General features: G+C 33.7%; 1 protein-coding gene across 2 annotated transcripts; it reads left to right on the forward strand.

The window, feature by feature from the left end:
* The first annotated feature begins 1,838 nt into the window (after window positions 1-1,838).
* Window positions 1,839-6,200, forward strand: LOC142533678 (RNA polymerase sigma factor sigE, chloroplastic/mitochondrial-like). 2 transcript variants are annotated; one of them, XM_075640524.1, is made up of 6 exons: window positions 1,839-2,092; window positions 2,669-3,445; window positions 3,610-3,756; window positions 4,361-4,597; window positions 4,679-4,936; window positions 5,870-6,200. In XM_075640524.1, exons 2-6 carry the CDS (start codon window positions 2,732-2,734, stop codon window positions 6,068-6,070), a joined length of 1,557 nt encoding a protein of 518 aa, XP_075496639.1. In that variant the 5' UTR covers window positions 1,839-2,092; window positions 2,669-2,731; the 3' UTR covers window positions 6,071-6,200. The 2 variants fall into 2 exon arrangements, with proteins under 2 accessions (XP_075496639.1, XP_075496638.1); XM_075640523.1 differs by having other exon boundaries at window positions 1,952-2,083.
* The last annotated feature ends 13,261 nt before the right edge of the window (window positions 6,201-19,461 follow it).

Consider the following 19,461-nt stretch of genomic DNA (forward strand, 5'->3'; position numbering starts at 1 on the left):
TATCTTGTTTCGGGATAGTTTGAGGATGTTCTATAGGTGATTCTAAGGCTATGGACAGGTTGGTAGGTTGCTGGTCAAGGTTGAGTCAAGTCCCGAGTCGTGGAGGTAAGTCACAAGTCGTTTTATTTAATTCTAGAGTCATACGGGTAAGATGCAAGTTTATGAGATGTTTTGAATTGTAAGTTATAAGTGGTGACAGAGGGTCCGGGGATCGATCCATCAAGGTCCACGACGTTCTTAAATAAATATAACGTGCAATAATATTTATTTTGAGGTATGTAATTTGTCTCTTGGCCAAATTACGCATATACGGGGGTCCGGAAGCCGGAGAACTTGTCTAAGGACATTTCCAACTTATCTTATGATTGGTAGTGGATATCCAGTCCAAGGGCTGTGGTGATATTTTCCGGCCAAGCGCTGTAATGTTAGTTTGATAAAACGAATTATGTTATGGTGCCACATTTCAATGAGCAGAACTCTATGCAAAATGTTTAAGTTTATATTATGTCAAGCGAAGCATGTTTTAGGAAAATATTTATTCAGGAAAGTCACGTCATATTTATTTATGTCTAGATAATTTATGTATCAAGTATGTGTAAATTGCAACAATTTTTATTATGTAGTTTTTGTTATTCACAGTTTATGAATGATGAGTCTTTAGATTCAATCGACTTGATTGATGCAGATGATGTCGAAGAGATTGGAGATGATGACCAATGAGCAGGCTCGGACCGTAGGCAGTGCACGCCCGATGGCCTTGCAGTTTATGAGTTTTATGCATGCTAAAATTGATTTAATACCCTGATTTATTTTATTGCGTTTTGGTTGGGAAACAAATATTTCTTTGGATGTTTTTAAATATTTTATTGATGTCGACATGAATCATTTTTATACCTCAAAATATTAAGAATTTGAATTATTTATATTTTTTAAAGTTTCAAATTTTAGGTTTATTTGTTTGGAATTTTCGAAAATGATACGTAGGTTTTTATTGAGTTTAAAAGTTAAGAATTGTGAATTTAATTAGATAGAAAAGTTTTATTTTCCGGGTATTTTAAATAGTAAGTGAGGGTGCTTACACTTTATCTATGCATATTACATTGATATACAGATAAAAAATAAATTTTATAATTTATTAAAACGTAAAATATTATTAAAATAAATATTGATAATTACATAATTGTCAATAAAGTTCAAATCAAAAGTTATCTTACTAAACACTTAGTCTAACATGTAACCTTGAGATGTGATTTACACTATTATATCAAGATTTGAAAGATTAGATTGAATATATACCAGAATTTGAAGTTCTCTAATCATGGTCATTTTTTGAATGCTTGAAGAAATGTGAGCCAAGTATTCAAGAGCTTCATTTTGGTAACCATTTCAGAACTCTCATAGTTATAATTCCAAATAGCCAAACTCATTCTCTTACCGTTAATCAAGTGAACTTTATGAGTGTCCTAAAAAAAATCGCGGTGTCCTGCTCCGACACACTATATATTTCCAACTTCTTTATTTAAATCTAATTTCTCTTGTCTACACCTTCTCAATTTTCGAATCCATAATATAATAAATTAAAATTAAAATTAAAATTAAGTGGCTGCAATAAGGCGGCGTTTGCGATCGTAAACCACCGATAATGCTAGGCGGTGACCGATAAAGTCAAAGTTTTACAAATTAACCAATCATCACCAACCACGTGTCGATGACAATATCCATATAAATTCCAGCAAATACAATCCCTTCCAGTAAGCACGACACGTGAGAACTTCTCTCATAACGTTCTCTGCTCTGCCATCGGCCACGTGAACCCAGCTTATGTGGATTACGTGGATACGCTGGCCGCCGTCGATCATTTGTCTCTTCAATTTCAGCCGTAGATTGTTGCAGAAAAGCCTGTGGACGCCAAAATTCGGAAGGGTATTTATATTCTTCACATTGCTCAGAAGAAGGTAATTTTGCCTTCCGTTCAGCTTCCTGCTTTCAGCTCATTCACTACCGGAATATCCCTCGCCGGCGAGTGGAAACTCTGTGTCCACTTGGTGAATTTGGATTGGTCGAGTTCTTTTCTGTTGCTCAGGTATCTGCTGTGGGTGTTGATGTTTGATAATTTATTCTGCTATCTGATTGTTAAAACCGTTTTCTATTATTTGATTTATAAATGGATCAAATTTTCAAATCTGTTGTTGAATTTTGTTTGGTTTTTTTTAGAGTATGTTTTGTCTCTGCTTCTGCAGTTCCACTGATGGCGGTGGTTTTGTTGGTTTGTGGTGTGATGATTTTTTTGTTTGTACGATCTCTGATTAGCTTATGGGAAAATATAGGTGAGTTTTTTTCAAGTATGATTAGGGATGGAAAAGATGTTGAAACGGTCTGATTGTAGATTATCCAGCGTCTACATGCGCTATAAGCAATTTCGAAGAATTAATTTTATGAATCCGCGTTCAGGCAATAGCAACATTATTGACTCCGTTGTACAGAATTGATCGTGATTTGTGTTTTCAGACGCATCTGCGAATATTTTGAAGTGTGTTTTATACTTCGTGGCATAATTTACATTGATGTAATTGGCTTTATAGTCTTTTGATTGTTTGGGGTATTGGTTTACTAATGTAGTTTCAATGTTTGGAATGTGTAGCTAATGTACTATTAGTTAATGCTACAGGATTTGAGTACCCAGAGCCCAGCTTATTTAGCTATCAGTTTTTTGGGATCATACAACTTTGCCATGGGAGTTGTGACTATTTCTAGTTCTGCTGCACGAAATCCGTTTGGATTGAACTCAAGAATTTCATCTCGCATAGCAGTAGTGAAAAGGCCAGTAATACTATCTTTCAAAACTGATAAAAGTAAAAATACAGCTTTAGTTGCGCCACCAAAATCTCGCTCTTTACCTGTTGAGACTGACCAAGGAAATGAAAAGACGTTAAGAAAGGGGAAAAGGCCTTCAGAAAGAGTGCATGCTGCGTCTCTTGATGAAGCCTCCTCAAGTACTTTAGATCAGTTGGATTACAATGAAGCTGCAGCTAAATTAGAGAATTTATTCAAACGAAGCCATGCAACAAATTTGTATGACAATGAAGTTAAAGATCATGTGGCAAAAAGAAGGCGGCAAATGAGGAAGAGGATTGGAGAAGATATGGTGGACGTGGAGAAGAAGAAAGTTGCTGAAAGTTTTGTTCTAAGTTTTAGGAAGAAAGAGAAGAGATTGAGTCTTGAGAAGAGGATTGCATTGAGATGTAGGAAAGAAAGTGCAAGTCTTGGATGGTCTCAGAAAAGGAAACTTGGTAAAAATTATGAACATGAGAAGATCGATAGGCTTGTGAGGGACTATTCATCTTCCACCAACTTGGTCAGCTTAGATTGGAAGAAAATGCAGATTCCTCCCGTTCTTTCTTCATCTGAGCATAGTTGGCTGTTTAAGCTGATGCAACCAATGAAGGTGAGCAAGTACATTAAGTTTCTCCTTCTAGATTAGTGTAATTTGCATCGTTAAGTTGAAGGCATGAAAAAAGGGGAAATTGTAACTCCATTTTTTGGTTATTGATTAATTAATTATTTATTTTGTCAGTGTATCTTCATCTAGCTTTGGTTATTGTCATTCAGGAAATTCTCCAAGTAAAGGAGACTTTACAGAATGATTTACAAAGAGATGTAACGGATGAAGAATTAGCAGAAGCAGTAAATATGGGCATAACTCATCTGAGAAAACGTTTGGAAGTTGGTCGTGCTGCCAGAAGCAAGTTGATCAAGGTAATTATGATGCCATGAAAATGCTTTGGCATCTCCTGGTTTAAGTGACAGAGTTTCATCTAACAGAAGAAAAAATCAGTCTTCTAGAAGGCGTCGATTAGGCGGTGGCCGAGTTTTAAGAAAGCGATGCCACAAGACGTTGTTAGAAAAATCCTAATTTAATATATAAAACTTTTTATTTATTAAAAAAAATTGTTCTCTCGTATTTTTCAATCAATTAATGGATAAAGAGTAGGAATATGTCGATTTTGAGTTTAAGTTTGATATGAAGGAATTATTAGAGAAATTTGGAGATTAACAGAAGAATTAGATATTTAGGCAAAAGAAAAACCGCGCGCTAAGCAGTGGGTGGTCTGCCACCTATGACCTACCCCTATCGATTTTTAGAACACTAGAAAAAGTAGCAATATCTTCTTAAAGTCGTGTGATATTAATTTTTTTGAATCCAGCATGTGATCTTAGTAGCTCTCCGTAATTCCATGAACTTAGATACATTGACGGCTCTGGTCCTAGACCCTTTACTGCATGATAGCTTAAAATTTTGCATAGAGTTGCCAAATTCAGGAAAATAATGTCACTGAATGCATATGTTCTTTTATTGCAGCATAACCTCCGTTTGATTTTATTTGCAATGAACAAATATTTTCATGACTTGGCAAATGGCTCAAGATTCCAAGACCTCTGTCAGGCTGGAGTAAAGGGTCTTATAACAGCTATTGATCGCTTTGAGCCTAAAAGGAACTTCCGTCTCTCAACATATGGCCTCTTTTGGATCAGACATGCCATCGTCCGTTCTATGACACTTTCAAGCTTCACAAAGGTTTCCTTTGGCCTTGAGTCGGTAAGCTTGTTGTATCAAGGTCATATTTTTTCTATTGAAACCAAATCACTTTAACTTAACTTAAACTCGTTTCTAATGTAGGTTAGAGCAGAAATCCAGAAGGTAAAACAAGAGTTGTTGTTTGAGCTTCAGAGATTGCCAACAGAGAAAGAAATCATAGACAGAGTTGGTATATCTCCTGAAAGATACCATGAAGTGATGAGAGTGTCAAAGCCCATTTATTCTCTGAATGCACGTAACAGGGTAACTCAAGAAGAATTGATCAATGACATTGAAGATGGTATTGAAGGGGATAAAAGAAGTCAACCTGCGATTCTCAGGCTTGCCCTGGATGATGTGGTAAATAAATCATTGTCTTTTTCTATGATTGCATGTTATATCAAAATTGATTTTGCTCATCACAAATTTACGAAGATCTTCAACTTTTCAACTTTCCTCGTACTCTTTTGCAAGTCCAAACGAAAATTTCAAATATTGTATTTGAGTTGAATATATTGTTTCCGACTTTTGAATTGGAAGCTAACACAAAATATATGGGATTTAAATTTTGTGTGGCAATTAGTGCTGCATCTTCGACAATATTTACTGGGCGAGTCTTGCGTGTCCTTTCCTTAACCCACGCCAAACATTCAATAATTTTTTGTAGAAAACATAACATTCAATCAGTATAAGGACATTTTTACAAAGTTGTGTTAGTGAAGAATTCACATCTTACTATCTTATTGCCGTAGAAGTCCTATAATTAACAATTTTCCAATTAATTGGTATGTGAGATGAAATTATTATTATATCTTAATTTAATTCTAAACAAAATCAAAATTATTAAGCAAATTAGTAATTTTTTTGTCTTTTTTTTAGCCGTTAAATATATTCTTATTTATCAATATAATACTCACTTTCTACCATTTGGTGTTTTTTTATTTACGAGAAAATATCACTCGTCTTTGTAAAATAATACAAATAATAAAATTGATGTATCTATTGTGTTTTGATGACTATTTGTTTACGAAAATATTACATTTTTTGTATTGTTTTATTTTACCAATTTTTTTTGTTTTCTTTAAAAAAAACGAACTATATAAGAGAACGTAACAAGTGTATGGGAGTACTAATACATGATTATACTTGCTATACCATTATTGCAAATGGGTCAAACAAAATATGCTTTCTTAAGATATACATGGTGCATTTATCACGTCTAAAGTCGAATAGCATAATGGTTTCTATTCCATCTCTCTTGACTAATCTGCCATGATTCTTGTTTTTTGACAGCTTGATTCTTTGAAACCAAAGGAGAGTCTGGTAATTAGACAACGGTACGGCCTAGATGGCAGAGGAGATAGAACACTCGGGGAAATTGCAGGAAACTTGAATATTTCGAGAGAAATGGTCAGAAAACATGAAGTTAAGGCCCTCATGAAACTCAAGCATCCAGCTCGAGTCGATTATCTTCAACGTTACATTTTCAAATGATTCTACATGACCTACGTCAAATACAATTTCTACAAGGAAACCAATAATTGTTGTGTATATATAATCTTCAAAATAGTTTAACATTACATAAAGGTATATTTATTGATAAATAAAGAAGGTTTTTGTCTCGATGTTTTCGAGCATTCCTTTTTCCTTTCCCTTGAGTAAAATTATCTTTACTAACCAATTTTACTTTATTTTGCAATTAACCATTTTTGGTTGGGCTGCTGTCCCCATTACTGATCGCATATACTTTTTTTTACAAGTGAACTAGACAACTAAGGTGGAATAATAACATAAAACTACATTTGAAGCCGTGAATTGAAAAGGCCATTTTATCGTTTGCAGTCTCTGTTCTTTACTATTTTAGCATATCGATATTTTTATAATTTACTAGCATTAAATACGTGCAATACTAATTATATAATAAAATTAAAATTTTGATTTTCTAAAAAAATAATTTGAATCATTTTATTATTTATCTGAGTATAATCTCTTGTCATATTAACGAATAAATTAATTAAAAATTTTCAAAATTTTTTCTCAAATTAAAATTTAAGATGTTGATTTTATGTTATATAATAAATTTTAATGAACATAATATATAGTGTTAGGATTATTTTGTCCGATAGATGATCGAAATAATAAAAATATCAGAATATGATTTAAAATAGTAAATTCGTGTTTTATAAGAATTAAATGTTGTGCCAGATGTTACAACATCTCGGACAACATGCAGCGGAATATTATATTTTATAACACAAATTCACTTTAAATAAACAGATGGACGAGATTAAATATGCGCAAGTATAAATACTTGTGCGGTGCCTTATGGCAAAAATTAATCACTAAAAAAAATCGTTTACAAAAAACCAATCACTAGTGATTCTCAATAAAATCAATTTTCTCAACAAGTTGAGAAAACAAATGCTTTCTAAAAACAAACAACCAGAATAAAACTAAAACAAAAAGCCAAAAACAAACAACCAGAATAAAACTAAAACAAGCCAGATGTTGTCCGCAGATGTTCTCAACATTCACAGCAACACTCTATCACCCTCTTCACATCACGTTTCTCGAATAAGGTTTTCTCTGAAATTCTGAACGTGCACACATGAGTGAATATTGACCGAGATAGAAGACCACCACGAAAATCTCCCACGAAGAACTCTTCACGAAAACTTCCCACGAAAAACACTTCGACTCCACGAAAATTCTACACACAAACTCTCTGAATTTTTCCCACGAAAAACTCTTTCTTTTAACCTCCCAAGAAAATCACCTCCACGAAAATCCTATACGTGAACTTTTCCACTAAAACTCTCTCACGAAAAAACACTCTCACGAAAACTCACACAAAAAATCTCCACGAAAAATTCCTCTAAGTAAACTCTTCTCGCCCCTTTTTTATTAAATCTCCGTCGCCCCTCAGCACATGTTGATCACCTCTTATTTATAACATTCATCTCTCCTAGAGTTTATCTTCCATAAGAAAACCTATAAGATATGGTAAACAAGAATTATATTAGAAACAAAATAAACAATACCATATCATGTAAATCATTATCATAAATATTATATCTATAAAATACAAACCTAATATTCCACATAATCTTATCAATAGAAAATTAAATTAAAGGAAGATATCATATCACAATAAAATCTTAACATAATTATCTAGAAAGGCAAAATCATAATTAAATATTAAATATCATATCAACAAAGAAAAGATAATATTAGGGAAATAAATCAATAAGATATATCAATTAAAATTAGGAATAAATATTTCCCTTCAATCTCCCCCTTTTTGCCTTTCTGGACAAAATCAAATCAAACTCAATTTATCAGTTGAACTCCAGTTAACTCCCCCTTTTTATGAGAATTTATCTTCCCCTGAATAAAATCAAGCTAGTACGGGTGTTGTTCGTTTTGTTGGCAACACCTGAGACAACACCTGCAAAAGTCATTAACAGTTCATTAAAACAGAAACATATCAGGGAAGCAGAAGTTAACAAAGCAGAACATATAAAAAAATCAAGCAAAAGTATCAGATAGATGGTATCATTTGATCCTTTCAATTCACAGTCCCTTGAGTTTGAGTCGCGTCTTCTCCCCCTTTTTGTCCATAATGGACATCTACCTCCATAGCCAGACGATAGTCAGAAACTAAGTTATCATAAGAGACAAGATCAGCTTTAGCTCATAATCACTATCCAAAATTACTGAGATAATTGCGTCAAAAATAATTTCAAAAAAAAATTCCAGAATTGAAACCCACATCGATTTTAACACCACTGAACCATCAAAAATCACAAATATTGGATTTCTAGCAAAATCCGGATTTTCATCGAATTTTCTCTGTTAAAATACGCATACCCTCTTGACCAACAATATTCACAATGTTATGTTTATGCATGACCTATTTATGCCTAATAACAGAATGTAACAGAAATAAAAACATGAAAAAAAGTATGAGATATGTTTACAGATGAGGTGTTGTCACAAATGTTGGCAGCATCTTCTGAAAACACGTCCAATTCATGAAAATAATTTTGATTTTTCTGCACACTTGGAGATTTTTTATTTTTTTATTTTTCTGACCATAGAAGTGGTAGCTCCCACACTAGAAGAACGGTCTTCTTTAGGACTCCTCTAGGTAGCTTTTTCCATTTTCTTCTATTTTTGCCTTCTGTATTAAATTCAGAAGAGGTAGCTCCCACACTAAAAGCACAGTCTTCATTGGACTCTTTTAGGTAGCTTTTTCCATCTTTTCTTCTGATACAGAGCATATTCATGATTGATTTTGCTTTTTACTCAATCTTTTCAAGTCACTTTTCGTATGGGACAATGTCATGGAGTACATGATCATCTTTCAACTACTTTGTGATTTAATCAGATTGTTAACCATATCCAAGTGTGTCAATTAAGATAGAATAAGGAATTGTAAGCGTAACAGAAGATTAAACAACATCATTCCAACACATCATATCACAGAATGCATGAAAATGCAGTATGTCTAAATCCTAGAAATGCACATGCATGTTAGATGTTGTCCGAGATGTTGTAACATCTGAGACAACATCCATGTATGATCAAATAGAACACATGCTGAGAGATTTTCTAAGGTTGGAGAACCTCTCAAAGTCTAATGCTTTTGTGAATATATCGGCCAATTGGTTATTTGTATCAACAAATTCCATCCGAATCAATCCTTTCTCTACTAGATCTCGAATAAAGTGATGTCTAATGTTAATGTGTTTTGTTCGATAGTGTTGTACTGGATTTTTTTGAAATATCAATTGCACTCGAATTATCTCATTATCCGATTTCTTCCTAATGAAACTTACCCATGAAAACAGTGAGAAATCATCAACACACACAAAAGAATACTTCTTACCTCCAACGCTTTCTACTTCCATGGGACCCATAAGATCCATGTGCAGTAATTCCAGACAGCATGTTGTCCCAGATGTTGGCAACACTGGGTGCGACACGCGCGTCTGTTTTCCTTTTTGACAATCTCCGCACACATATGATATTCCAGATGAAAGATTAGGCATACCTCGTACTGCATCGTACTTGCTCAAGTTCTTCAAGGTTTTGAAATTTGCATGTCCAAGTTTTTGATGCCATAGGTCGAGTTCACTAACTTCTGCATGTTTGCATGAAATTTCCTCACCTATTTGATAGCAATTATCCAAAGACCTTGTACCTGTCATAATGCACTTGTTAGATTCATCAAAAACTTCACAGTTATGTTTATCAAACTTAACAAGTAAATTATCATCACACAATTGGCTTATGCTTATAAGATTGGAATTTAATCCTTCAACATGAAGCACATTATGGAGCTTTGGCAGTCCTTCAACACTCAAAGTACCCTTTCCAACAATTTTTCCTTTAGCTCCCCCTCCATATGTCACTCTACCACATTTTTGCTCAAAATAATCGGTGAGATATTCTCGTGATCCCGTCATGTGGCGTGAGCTTCCACTATCAAAGTACCAATGACCTGCAGTATTAGTTTTCAACGAAGTATATACAACTTTACAGTGAGTTTTTACCTTTGGGACCCAAATTTGTCTTACTGTAGGTCGATGGTGGGAGGTGTTGCAGAAAGTGTTGGACAACATTCGGGGCAACATCCTGCTCGACTTTCGATTCATGCAGTCATCCCTGAGTTTAAAACAGTATGGCCTGATATGACCAGGCTTAAAGCAGTAATGACATACATACCTTCGTTTTCTTCTCTTAGGGACATGTGTAGTATGTTGTCTTTTTGATGGAGAGCTTTTGATTGGTGACTTGGATTGTGGTTGTGGAGATGTATCAGCTTTTCCTTTCACAAAAACAGTAGACTTGGAAGATTCACCTATTTCAAACACACTATCTTTGAACCCTAAGCCTTTCTTGTCATCTCTTCCCATCAAAAGTATGGATTCAAGCTTGGATGTGCTTGAATTAAACTTGGACAAGGTTTCAGTTTCCTTTTGAAGTTCTTCTTTGGTCTTACCAAGTTCCAAATCCTTTTTGCTCAAAATTACCTCAAGTTTGGCAACCACGGCTTTTAGATCAACGTTCTCCTTCATGAGACTTGAGTTCAACTTGTTTCTTTTGGTCCAATCTTCAAATAGCTCTTCATAAAGCTTTTGCACACTCTCAAGAGTGATTTCTTCATCATCAGCTCCTGATTCGTCATCTCCACTCAAATTTCTAGAAGTTGTGGATTTCAAGCACACTGAATTTTTGCAGATGTTGCGGCCAGGTGTGGTAACACCTAGGGCAACACCTAAAGGATTTACTTGCAGCCTGTGTTTCTCTTCATTCCTTGGTCGAAACTGTTGTTGGACAGGAGGTATAGGAGCTGGTGGTCGAAGTGCTGCATTTGCCAGTGATGTGTCCATTTAAATATTTCTGTCAAACAAAACAAAAACCAGAATCAGCACTTAGTATATCAAGAGTAGGCTCTGATACCACTTGTTAGGATTATTTTGTCCGACAGATGATCGAAATAATAAGAATATCAGAATATGATTTAAAATAGTAAATTCGTGTTTTATAAGAATTAAATGTTATGCCAGATGTTACAACATCTCGGACAACATGCAGCAGAATATTATATTTTGTAACACAAATTCACTTTAAATAAACAGATGGACGAGATTAAATATGCACAAGTATAAATACTTGTGCGGTGCCTTATGGCAAAAATTAATCACTAAAAAAAATCGTTTACAAAAAACCAATCACTAGTGATTCTCAATAAAATCAATTTCCTCAACAAATTGAGAAAACAAAGGCTTTCTAAAAACACACAACCAGAATATAACTAAAACAAGAAAGCCAAAAATATGTTGCCAAACAGTAGATCCACGAGAAGCAATCTTCGGTCAACTTCTTCCCAGATGTTGTCCGCAGATGTTCTTAACATTCACAGCAACACTCTATCACCCTCTTCACATCACGTTTCTCGAATAAGGTTTTCTCTAAAATTCTGAACGTGCACACATGAGTGAATATTGACCGAGATAGAAGACCACCACGAAAATCTCCCACGAAGAACTCTTCATGAAAAATTCCCACGAAAAACACTTCGACTCCACGAAAATTCTACACACAAACTCTCTGAATTTTTCCCACGAAAAACTCTTTCTTTTAACCTCCCAAGAAAATCACCTCCACGAAAATCCTATACGTGAACTCTTCCACTAAAACTCTCTCACGAAAAAACACTCTCACGAAAACTCACACAAAAAATCTCCACGAAAAATTCCTCTAAGTAAACTCTTCTCGCCCCTTTTTTTATTAAATCTCCGTCGCCCCTCAGCACATGTTGATCACCTCTTATTTATAACCTTCATCTCTCCTAGAGTTTATCTTCCATAAGAAAACCTATAAGATATGGTAAACAAGAATTATATTAGAAACAAAATAAACAATACCATATCATGTAAATCATTATCATAAATATTACATCTATAAAATGCAAACCCAATATTCCACATAATCTTATCAATAGGAAATTAAATTAAAGGAAGATATCATATCACAATAAAATCTTAACATAATTATCTAGAAAGGCAAAACCATAATTAAATATTAAATATCATATCAACAAAGAAAAGATAATATTAGGGAAATAAATCAATAAGATATATCAATTAAAATTAGGAATAAATATTTCCCTTCATATAGAACGGAATGAAGTGAAACAAATTTTAAATATATATCCAAAAACATAAGGTATAATAACCTAAAAATCAACCATATTATAAATTTATCAATGCATAAATCATAATTTACTTAAATGAAACACGCAAAGATAAATAAATATCAATTTAAAATTCTCAAGACTAACTCATAAGAATAAATGAAATAATAATATTGATAGTAAAATATAATTCATATTCAATTTAAATATTATTTTAACCTCCTACAAATTTTTTTTACCTTTTGTATTTAAAATTCTACATAATAGATAATTAATTTTATAACAGAATCGATCTTTAGTAGACTACATCGATAACTATTAATTTCTTGTTAAATACAATTTTAAAATAATAAATAAATCAACACATGTAAATAAATACACATTTAAATAAGAATATATGTTAAATATCAAATAAAATCAAATAAATTCATATAATAATTATTAAATATAAATTTTAAACTACCCGTATAATTATCACCATAAAAATTTGAAATATAACTGAATAAATATACTTTCATAAAAATTTGTTATTTTTTGTATTTTTTGAATTAGTTAGTTTGATTTCAAAATAATTAAATAAAGATATTAAAATATTACATTAAAAAACTCTAAACTTTGACAAATGCTAATAAATTATAATTATAATTTATATGTAAGACCCTTGATTATATTATCTGGTAATTTGGCATAATTAGAATAATTATTGAGTTATAAATTAAAATAGTTATTTATGACAAATAATTTTTAAAACTGTCTTAAAAATATATATTTTAGAATATTGGAGAATTAAACGATATAAAATACATATAGAGTTTAAACAACACACAAGAGGAAATAAATGAAAAACCAGGATAAAAAAAAGCATAAGTTACTATTCTTATAAATTAAATTTCTCTATATTATTTACATATACATACACACGCAGCTTACCTTAAGAGAGAAGGATGGAGAAGTAAGATAGGAAAAAGCCATTCCCACAGCTACAGTAACAGCCGCAGAAAAATCGCCATAACTTCTTCTTCCATTGTCAAAATCTCAAAATTCTTGATGGGTTTTGTTCCCCAAATCCTAAGCTTCGATTCAAGCTACCAATCTTAGATTTTGAGCAAGGATTCAGTTAAATCAAAGTTGCTAATTTCTGCACAGTTCTTGTCTGATTTCGTGAGCTTTTGTTTCGGATTTTTGGGTTTATGTTGTATTGTGCACTAAGAATCTCGACTTGTGGTTCAAATAAAACTCATAGACTATTTGTTAGCTTTATATAGCCACCGGAAAAATGGGATTAAAGCGGATTTAATATGATTTTTCTACCATAATGTGTCAAAACTGAATTCTGTAACTCTGGTGTGTAGAATACCTTTTGCAATTCGAGGATATGACATTATACATTTGCATTTTTGACTTATGGTTAAAATAAAAGTTGTAGATCTATGTGTTGTCTTCAAAATGAGACTAGAACCGTTAAATTATAGTGAGAATTGAGACAGTTATGCTTGTTTTTCTGAAAATGCTCGGTATGCGAGATTATGTTCGTGATTTTCTTAGTAGCATCGTGTTCTTGTTAATTCTTGGATTAATATTCTAAGATTCTAAAAATGGTTTCTTATAAATAAACTTTGTTATTTGAGTTGTTTTTCATTTCCAATTAGAGAATATTTATTTGAGACAGTATTGAGGGAGATATGAATTTTATGTTATGAATTGTCGAATCTGGAACTATAACAAAATGTAACTTCACGGTTTCTGTTTTTGGGCATTTAGTCTTGTCGAAATGATCAAACTCCTTGTTGATTTCTTCCTGTGAAATGTTGGATTATTCGGGTTATTGTTATGTGTTTTAGGCCGAGGAGTTTTAAAGTTGTGCATTGATCGTCGTTAGTTGGTATAGGTATGTTACAGTTCGGTAACATAAAACGACAACACTTAAATTATGTTTTAAGAATATTTTTGTGTTGTTATTATTGTTTATGTGATTATGTTAATTGTTTGAGTTGTTAAATGTCTTATTGAGTTATATGTTCAGTTATATGGAATTTAGTCTGGGGCATACTGTTATGACATATATCTTGAGCCTTATCGTTCTTGTTGACCAGTTACTGTTATTCATTGTTATTTGGTACTCGTTCTTGTATAACTCGAGATTAGGGTGTGGCTGTTAGGCCTATATTGATACGCCTGAAACCATAACTAAGATTGATCAATCTCACTGTTAGTTTAGACCTCGGGGTGAGTGCTGAGATTGTGATATCCAGTTCTGGTTGTTTGTGTCTAGTACGACCTCGACTTTTTTTTTCCTAAATCATAAACTCGAAAATACCAAATGAAATAAACTTAACAATTTCATAAATCATAATAATTTAACATTTGGAATCTCAAGTGAATAAAAAATATCCATAAATCATCAACTAGCCAAAAATCCTACGTTGACCTTTCAAAAGACCAACTAACATAAAATTAAAGCATAAAAAAATATCTCTAATAAATTCATTTACAGAAATCTTTCAAATCTTTTATCTATCAAGCTAGTGCAGAAAATAAAGGTCCCTCGGGAATGTACTGCCGCACTCGATTTACTCAAGCGTCAACGCCTTCTCCAATCATCAAATCCTGTATCATTCAAACCTAGTGAGTACAATTACTCAGCACGTTCTAAACATGAGTATAAAATAATACATATACAATCACATGCATTAAAAATCATACTTTTACTAAAAATAATCTTTTGAACATAAATAAACCATTTAAATTCATTATCAGCATAAATAAATCGTATCTCGAAAAATCATTTTAATCGTAAAGCATTCAATCCTTTATCATTTTGGGTGAAGTTTGTTCCTTGAAAGTGACTAGTCTTTATTCTTTGGTCGACTGATCAGTCTTCAGCTCCACATGGTCCATGGGAGCGGGAACTAGGCTCCGCCGTGGAAATACGATCATTGGGGTCCCTCTGAGGCCTTTTCCTGTAAACGGTGTCCATCTGGGGCCTTTTCCCTCACAACATCCCCACAAAAGTGTAAGTTCATCGTTCCTTCTTAAAACGGATCTCCCACATATCATATATCATTTGTCATAGTCAATTCACATCCCTCAAAATATTTTTCATTTTCTTTTAAAAGCATAAAATATCATAACTTTCCAAAATAACATTTTAACAGTAAAAATTGCACAGCTTTACCATAAATCATAAAATATCATATTTTCATCAAAATCAACATTTTAAATCATTTAACATGCATTATGATCCTTCGGGATGTTGTCAAGCTTTTACGTAATTCCCAAGTGTAAAATGATCATTTTTCCCGACGTAATATTTCTCGATTTTGAATTTTTCTTACTTTTAATTACATGGTTGCGGCAGTAAACTCCCGAGACATATATCATGTGCGGCATAATAACTATTTAAGCTTAAACTTTTAAGGTGAAATATTTCTCGATTTTGACTTATCCTGTGTAACTGAATAACTGAAATTATAGGGTTGTGACATATATCAGTTCAATTATGGTGAACACTGAACTGACGGATGTGATAACTGATCAAATCAGTTTGAGAACAGTAGTTAAACAATTAAATACATAAGATATGTTTATGGATGTTCAGAGGCTTCAACTGCTCCTACGTCACCCCTTCTACCTCCTCGGGTAGGATAGACTAGAAGACTTTGATTAATTACAACAAGTGTAATAACCCACCCAGCTTAGGAATTACCCAACTGCCTAACTGAACTCCTAGTCTAGACTGAAGGCAGCACCTTCCAGTCAAGACTTGTTTAACGTCTGTGTGTCAAAGATTACATACACAAGTTTATTGTTTTTGTGCAAGACTGTATTTGGGTGGTAAAGTGTGTGTGTGTGAGAGAGAACTGAACAATGAACACTATCAGAAAGTGTTCTCACACACTGAGGGAATTGTACTTCTAAACTAAGCTTGATAACACGATGAAGTGTTCCCTCTGGAAAAATTGCTTCTAGTAAGCTGATATGCAATATATGTGCTCTTTCTATTGTTTTTCCACACTTGTTCTTCTTCTTCTTGTTGTTGTTGGTTTTCACTGATCTTCTATTTATAGGTGGGTAACCGATTGTATAGTGAGACTCCACAATTATATCTGTTGCAGTTTGAATGTGTTCCTTGAGATTCATGTCTCGACTTTTCTGAAATCTATGCTGAAACATTTTGTTTTTAAGCTTTGCTGCAACGTTCATTATTGTAGTATTGATAGTACATATGCTTTTGTACCCTTGTGCGTAGCTGGAATCCATTTAGATAAGCTTGTCTTGATCTGAAACTGATTGATTCCTAACCGATGTTTCTAACTGGTCATCTGAACTGATCTTCAGTTAGGCTAGTGAAATCAGTTGACTTGTCAGTTTAACTGATTTCACTCTTTCAGTTGAACTGGTCAGCTGAGCACTTCATCAGCTGGCCGGGCTTCTGAAGTTCTACTGCTAAACAACCTATCAGCTGGACAATCGGTGGAACTGTTCTTTGATATATAAGTTGAGTTGATTCAGTTTGAGAAATCAGTTGGCACTTTCAGTTCGCATCTGTTAGATTTAATTTTGGCTCGATAACTGATCAGTTTGAAGCCTGATCAGTTTCAGCTTCCTGCACACTTAGATAAATCATTAGAAACAAAATAACAAGTTTTGTTAACATCAAAATCAAGATTGCGAACATGAAATGTTCCAACATAATCATATTAGGAAGCCTTGAAAATATTTAAAGAAAAATATTTATTCTAGTCTTGGTCGTACCCGGTCTCCTTTCCTCTGCCTATTATCGAATATTCGGATAAAATCCTTCAATTTCATGAAATCATGTCATATAATCATTTAATCATGACATCATACCTTTAATCATATAATAAATATTTTGCATGCATTTAAAATCAATTAAGCAATTAAAATAATTTTCATGCATGTGGTTTACGTATGTTTGGTTTTTTCGGACGTTACAGTGTCATTCCTGTTTTATATCGTTACAGCTGTATGGAGGCCGAGTTGGGGGTGATGATTAGCACAACCTGGCATACCTCACATACTTGGCAGGGCAGTTTAACTGCATAACGATGTAGCTCTCATGTGTGTTGCTCGAGCATTATTCGTCTTGATCGTATCATTCGTTTGGCTCCGATATTGAGCCATGTTCATGTATTTCACATTTCAACAACATATATATGATGCATGTTATAAGTGCAAGAATTGCACTTAATTTATATTAGAATCTATTTGAATTATGTTATTTTATGACATAAATACATTTGGTATCTGTTGTTTTTGTGCCCTGCAGGAGTTAAACCACTATTGGATGATTGATGATGATTAGGGAAAATTTTGATGTCGAACGGTTGACAGAGTAGAGCCGCAGCACCAAGGAACTAGCACTGCAACGCTAAGACTTCACAAGAGGAAAAGAAGCGCCTATGCGCCCATATATCAGAGCCTCAGCGCTCCTGTGTTCGAGAGATAGGTGCCACAGCGCCACAAAGACAGCGCCACAACACCTACACTACAAAACAACAGGCGCCACACCGAGAATCAAACAAATGGGCTTCAAACTACGGCCCATGCGAGAGATAAAAAGAAGGCATAGGGTTGCAGACGAAGGAGAACCGTTTTGGAGAGGAATTCCACGAGAGAAACAGCCGCACACATGGGAGACGATCTGGAGCACAAAGATTGATCAAGAGGACGAAGAATGACGACCCTTGGGACAAAGATGCCACTTCTGATTTGTCATCCAAACTTTCGCCCTTTTTATTTCTTGTGTTGTGATGTCTAGACTTTCAAACATACTTTGTTTTTGTTTAGATTTCGTTATGAACTAAATTTTCCAGTCTAGATGATGATGTAGCTTGTGGATACGATGATTTGACGTGGTTGTTTATATGATTGAATTTTTTTTTGTTTAATTGTGTTTCTTTGTCTTTATTAGACTGCAATTTATTCTTCATAAATTTTTTGTTGTCTGATTGATTCTACAACTCGAGAGAACGACTAGGATTAGAGATCATTAGAGGCACATCGTTGAATGATTATATCGTTCGAAAGGCGTATAATTTTTGCAAGGTCTAGGCAAGAACATCATTTGCATTTATCATTTAAACTTAGATTTTTATTAGAAATGTTTGGATCAAAGTTTGAATGATACAATTTACTCGTCACTTGGGAAATGAGGAATGAAATAATTAAGTGCTCTTGGCCATTAAATAATTGGACTTCATGAATATAAATTCAACCGGGAATAATTATCGTGCAAATTTAATGAAATCACTCATCTAGATATTTTCTCGATTCGGTGATTAGATTAACATTTATTTATAATTAATTCATTTTCAGCAAACCAAACATTTTATTGATTTTTCTAGATAAAATCGTGACTATTTTAATTACAAGCACTGATATATGTTTACATACACACTCCTCGTGTGAACGATACTTTACTCACATATATTAAAACTTGACAACCGTGCGCTAACGAGCGGAAAATACGCAACAGGTTTTTGGCACCGTTGTCGAGGAGTGTCAAATTTAAATTTATATCAGTGTTGTTACCAATTATTCTAGATTTTAATTTAGAGTTATTTTTGTTTTATTATAATAATTACTAATTTGTTCATTTTCTCTGTTTGACAGCGCATGTGAATATCACAAAGCCCTGACTTGCTTATCTTTGATCCAGAGATCGAAAGAACTGCGCGAAAAATAAGAAAAGCGAGAAGAGAAGATATTCAAGCTATGGCCGAAAACAGAGAGAATGACAGACATAACCTGCCAGAGGCTATACCTAACAGAGATCACTTCCGATCAGTGATCAACACTCATTATTATGGCATTTCTTGGTGGACTATAAATGCGAACAATTTTGAGCTGAAGCCTGCTCTGATAAATATGGTTCAGCAGAACCAGTTTACTGGAACCGCCACTTCAGATCCTCACTTTCGCCTCTGAGAAATTTCCTGGAGATTACTGTCACAGTAAAGATTAATAATGTTCTTGATGATATTATTAGACTGCGTTTTTTTTTTGTTTTCTCTCTGGGACCAAGCAAGAGGATGGTTCCAATCACTGCCGCCAGGGAGCATCACGACATGGCAGGAGTTAGCAATGAAGTTTCTTGCTAAAAATTTTCCACCTGCGAAGTCTGCACAGTTGAAGATCGAGATCAGCACTTTCAGGC

This window comes from Primulina tabacum, chromosome 18, assembly GCF_025594145.1.
Source record: "Primulina tabacum isolate GXHZ01 chromosome 18, ASM2559414v2, whole genome shotgun sequence".
Taxonomy (NCBI): Eukaryota; Viridiplantae; Streptophyta; class Magnoliopsida; order Lamiales; family Gesneriaceae; genus Primulina; species Primulina tabacum.

Coding starts and splice junctions, on each gene's coding strand:
- LOC142533678 (XM_075640524.1), top strand. CDS start 2,732: ATGGGAGTTGTGACTATTTCTAGTTCTGCTGCACGAAATCCGTTTGGA. Junction 4,598..4,678: donor TTTCCTTTGGCCTTGAGTCG/GTAAGCTTGTTG, acceptor TTTCTAATGTAG/GTTAGAGCAGAAATCCAGAA. Junction 4,937..5,869: donor GGCTTGCCCTGGATGATGTG/GTAAATAAATCA, acceptor GTTTTTTGACAG/CTTGATTCTTTGAAACCAAA.